General features: G+C 42.9%; 1 protein-coding gene across 1 annotated transcript; it reads right to left on the reverse strand.

Annotated features, from left to right (window-relative positions):
- Positions 1–3,450: 3,450 nt before the first annotated feature.
- On the reverse strand, positions 3,451–4,483 carry LOC125554741 (small ribosomal subunit protein eS28). Its single transcript, XM_048718183.2, has 2 exons — positions 4,412–4,483; positions 3,451–3,840 (listed from the first exon to the last, which is right to left on the reverse strand). Exon 2 carries the CDS (start codon positions 3,837–3,839, stop codon positions 3,642–3,644), a length of 198 nt encoding a protein of 65 aa, XP_048574140.2. The 5' UTR covers position 3,840; positions 4,412–4,483; the 3' UTR covers positions 3,451–3,641.
- Positions 4,484–5,168: the final 685 nt, after the last annotated feature.

A 5,168-nucleotide genomic window follows, 5' to 3' on the forward strand; every position in this document is an offset into this window, starting at 1 on the left:
CATGGTGGTTGAAGACAAGCTTGAAACCTTTTCAACATATCCTTTGACAATTTCTCCATATCAACTTTCATTTGATATCAAATATGATTGTCATTTTGGATACACAAGTGCTCTTCCTTGCAAGACTAACCCATGTAGGTAGATGAACTCAAACTACAAGAGGTACTCCCACCTCATTGATGAGCTACATCAATCTTGAGCATCCCACACAAGTTCAACTACATGATCAAGATCAACACCACCACCCAAGGTTTGTTATTCCATCTTAGAGAAGCTTTACCCCAATTCATGGGTCAAAGTAGCTCAACAAGATGTGAATACATCAAGATGCTTAAATGAAAAATGGTAACCCCATTTTGAGCTTAAACGATGAGTATGACCTACGATCAAGTGTTCTCTCTTGACTCCTCAGTCAATATACTCTAACATGGGTGACTTTCTCGCCGATCAATTCTAGATGAAGTTCTCTAGTGTTTCTCTGAGTTCTTGCATTTGTCTCTTGCATATTTGTTCCCCTTCTTTAATCAAAAAAAACTTCATCCAGACTTCTTTTCTTTTCTCTATTATGTTCTGCATTCCCTGCACCCAATTCATTGCAAATCCTTTAGTAAATTCCTTGCAAATCTTTGTGAGATCTTATTTGCCTAGTGAGCTGAGATGAAAACTGTTTCCTCTCTATGAACTCGGCCTCACCGGTTTGTCTTTTTTGGTCTAACCAAACTACTCCGGTGCCACCGAAGAAAACAACTCGGTGTTACCGATTTTACTTCTGAGGAGACACTTTGTCATTTGCATCATGCATATTTGTTTCAGCTCCACTTCATCATACTCTATATGTTGCTTTGTCATGTGACTCAAGGACCAAACCTATTCGACTCACACTCCAGAAGATCCCTTCATGGAAATTGATTTCAAAGGGGGAGAGAGAGATTACATCAAAACTTAATTACATCAAAGGGGGGAGTGCTTAATCACATCAAAGGGAGAGAGACCACAGATGCCTGGTTTTCAAGAGGAGAGAAGTCACATGTCTTTAAGACGAGAAAGGCATGTTAGTATGTGTTATGATTGCTTTGTGTTGTTTTTCTCATTTTGCTCTGATTTTCTTGTCCCTATCTTCTCCCAGTATCCCATATAATATTCAGGGGGAGAAAGACATCTAAGAGAAGGAAATCTTAGAATTCATTGCATATATTTACTCTTTGGGGACATGTCTATACTCAAATAGAGTACCCAGTACTCACTCACTACATGTCATTCCAATCTTGGTACTCTTGTGGTTTGCTATTCTTACTTTGTTTAGTATATGTTTCTGTGTTATCTAACCTTGTTTACTCAGGCTCATCTTTTCCAAAGCCAGCTCAAGACCACAAGGTAAGTATATGCATCACACTCATGTGCATGATGATCTCTTGCTGATGTACATATTGTTTGCAAGGACTCATGAACATGAATGTACACTTCCTTTATTCACATCATTTGCTCTGATGCATATAGCCAAGATACATGTAACTCATTGCTTGCTCTATCATGCTTATGCATTCACATACTCTTATATTCAATATTTACATGAATGCATACATGTAGGGGAAGCCTATGCATATTACATGTCTTTCCAAAGCTTTACTTGCTAGTCTTCGTATATTTATCTAAATCTTTGTGTATGTTGTCAGCAATTACCAAAAAGAGGGAGATTGAAAGCATAACTGTTTCCTGGGTGATTTTGGTAATTAATGTCAACATATCTCTTGTTGGACTAAGACTTTTATCTAGTATATTTCAGATGAGTTCAACAATGAAGTGGCATGGACAAGAGGATATGGAACCCCTTCAAGATGCTAAGGGCAGAAGATTGGCAAAAGCTCAAAAAGCTCAAGACTCTATATTTTTATTTTAGTGATCCAACATGACATTGAGTTCATAGAAAAAGGCAATACTATTAAAAGGGAATGAGGTGTTGCTTAATGGCTTGCTTGCTTAAAATGCTTAGTGATATGCTCTAAAAGCCCTCAACCACTTTCTCATATCCACAATGTCCCAAACCAAAAGTCAAACTCGGCCCCACCGATTTGATCTATCCGGCGCCACCGAGTTCATTTGACATAGCCACTGCTAGAAACCCTAGTCAGTTCGGTCTCACTGATGGGATCTTGATCTAACCGAGATGGGTTTGCAAACTCTCTGTTACCTGTTGCAATAATTCCAGTCCCACCGAGTTTGCTTGATCAACTCTTTTGCTTATTATCAAAATCGGTCCCACCGAGTTTGCGTAAGCGGTCAAACCGAGTTAAAGTTTTACCCTAACCCTAGCACATCGGTCCCACCGAACATCCTAACATTCAAATTTTGAACTAAATCAGTCTGACCGAGTTTCTCGATTCGATCCCACCGAGTTTGGTAAATTGTGTGTAACGTCTAGATTTTGTGTGGAGGCTATATACCCTTTCATCCAACCTCCATTCATGGAGAGAGTCATCAGAACGTGCCTACACTTTTAGGATTCATTTTCTGAGAGAGAACCACCTACTCAAGTGTTGAGACCATAGTATTCCAATCTAACCACAAGAACCTTGATCTCTAGCCTTCCCAAATTTCTTTCCACTCAAATCATTTTTCCACCAAATCTAAATCAGTGAGAGAGTTGAGTGTTGGGGAGACTATCATTTGAAACACAAGAGTAAGGAGTTCATCATCAACACACCATTTATTACCTTTTAGAAGGTTGCGTCTTTGTAGACCCTTCATGGATGGAGCCCCCCGTGGACTCGCGCAACCGTTACCCTCTATGGGTTGAAGTCTCATATACTCTTGTCATGCTTGTTTGAAATGTTTTGTTAAGGGTGTATTACCTCCTCTAGACACCTCTCCTCATCCTACAGGATGATAGACGACTTTACTCAAACTGAGATCCTTGTTGTGTTCGTTCTCAGTTTTGCCAAGGCTGAGCATATCAGAAGGTGAAAATGATGTTGAGTGAGCAGCAGTTGTTAGGTCGACTTGATGCCGAGAAAGAACAGACAAGTGGCGCAACTCAACGAAATGAGCAGATTTGGCTTTCCTACTAAAACGATACCAAAAGAGCACAGCGAGCATGCCAATGATCATGATGCCAAGTCAAAGGAGCTGAGCTTGTGCCAAACCAACTCAATGAAGCACTCGGATCAGACGTGCCCACGATCAGCCAGTCACCTCAAGTGCATGTAACAGGCTTTCGTAATCCAGGAGAATTACAACTATAAGCTAACAAAAGATGAACATGTAACCCAAATTGCATTCACTATTATTACCGGTAGCAATATTGTGAGAGAGAACTGCTGAATTTTCCAGTTCAAGTGTTCAAGGGCAGAGGTCACCACAGGTACATCATAAATTTACAAGTAGAAGCGATTCAGATTTATACCAGCCCTCAAATCATAGGATACAATATATCATTCATCCAATCAATTCAAATAACCCAGAGGTGTGCAAGGATTATCAAGTCTCACAACATCAAGTGCACTTTAATTCAGGCAACAGAAGAAAACTGCAACATATTAAGTACTGCTTACATTTCCATAGCCTAGGCAAAAGACAAAGCCAGCATTCAAGAAGTTGATTTAAATGCAGTAGAGTTTACTTCCGAAGACAGGAAAAGCAGCCGCTCAGCGCAGCCTCCTGGCCTCCCGCTCAGACTCGAGCAGGGTGAGGATGTCGCCCTCACGAACAGGGCCCTTGACGTTCCTCATGATGAGACGGTTCTGGTCATCCAGGAACTTCACCCTGACCTGGGTCACCTGACCCCTGGAGCCGGTGCGGCCCATCACCTTCACCACGACTGCGAGCTTGACCTGGGTATCCATGCTGCAAACACAAGGAATTGCATTAGGCAAATGCTGGTGTACAATTCAATTGCAATTCAGATAATACAGGAGAGCACCCAAATCATGTATGGAGATCCAAATAAAAAACGAATGCCTACATGCTAGCAAGTGATCCATAAGTAAGCGGTCACCGAAAAGCAAGCAATTCAGAGGCCCTGTTTTGCATACTTTTCTGACGGGTCCAACCAAGAAATCGGCAGCAAAATAACTACCGAGGCATAATACAGCTCCAACTAAAATATGTTTAACAATAAGGTCCAATTACTCATCCATACAGATATTCAGCAAGAATTTTGCAACTAAGAACCCAGGGTTTATTTGAGATCTAAACAGTGGCTACCAACATCGGCACAAAACTAAGCATTACAAGTGGAAAATGAAAGGAGCATCTCAACAAACGATAAAGCAACACCATCGGGAACGAAACTCCCAAGGAAACTAGGCAACACGATCATCAATCACAGCAACTAAATCCAGCACCAAACGTAGAGATAAAGCCCGCAGATCCGTAGAGCCACGGGTGAATAGGCATAGTGGAGGGATGTGACAACCTTTCTTCGGCTGTTGGTGACGGGGGATCGCTGCTTCTGCTACAACGACGGAGGCGGCGGCGCAGGCGCAAGTAGGGCGGAAAGAAGACAAAGGTAAAACCCTAGCGCTCGTCTGATGCTTATATAAGGTTGCGCTGCCTGCCGCATCGTATGCGAGCGAATGGTCTGTTGGGCCTAAAGCCCAAACGACTGCTGCTTCTCTCTAGGGTTTTTTCACGACTTCTTTCAAAAATTTTCATTGCAATTCTAGGCCTCTACTCCAATCCGCAACCACCAAGGTGATCGTCAACAAGGTGGTTGGGAAGAGTTTTGGGCACGCTTATGGGCTGCGTCAGGGAGACCCTATCTCATCGCTACTCTTCGTCATTGCAATGGACGCTCTGACGAAGCTCATGTAGAGAGCTATGGAGGTTGGCGTGCTCAGCACCTTCCCTGGTATCACGGCCATGCAAAGGATCTCCATATATGCTAACGACGTGGCGTTGTTCGTTAAACCTACTGCCTTGGATCTGAGCTTCGTGAAGGAGGCCTTGGAAGCATTTCGTGAAGCATCGGGGCTTAGTGTGAACTACCGGAAATCATCGGCCATTGTGATTAGGGGCGATATGAAGGACAAACAGAGGGTGGCTGCGTTGCTGCAGTGTGACATGCCAGAGTTCCCGCGCAGGTACCTTGGACTACAGCTTGCGGTTAAGAGGCTGTCGAGCGGATTGGCAGCCCATGCTAGACAAAGTGAGGTACTTTGTTCCAGCATGGC

Source organism: Triticum urartu, chromosome 4A (assembly GCF_056163025.1).
Source record: "Triticum urartu cultivar PI428250 chromosome 4A, HENAU_Tu73, whole genome shotgun sequence".
NCBI classification, from domain to species: domain Eukaryota; kingdom Viridiplantae; phylum Streptophyta; class Magnoliopsida; order Poales; family Poaceae; genus Triticum; species Triticum urartu.

Coding starts and splice junctions, on each gene's coding strand:
- LOC125554741 (XM_048718183.2), bottom strand. CDS start 3,839: ATGGATACCCAGGTCAAGCTCGCAGTCGTGGTGAAGGTGATGGGCCGC.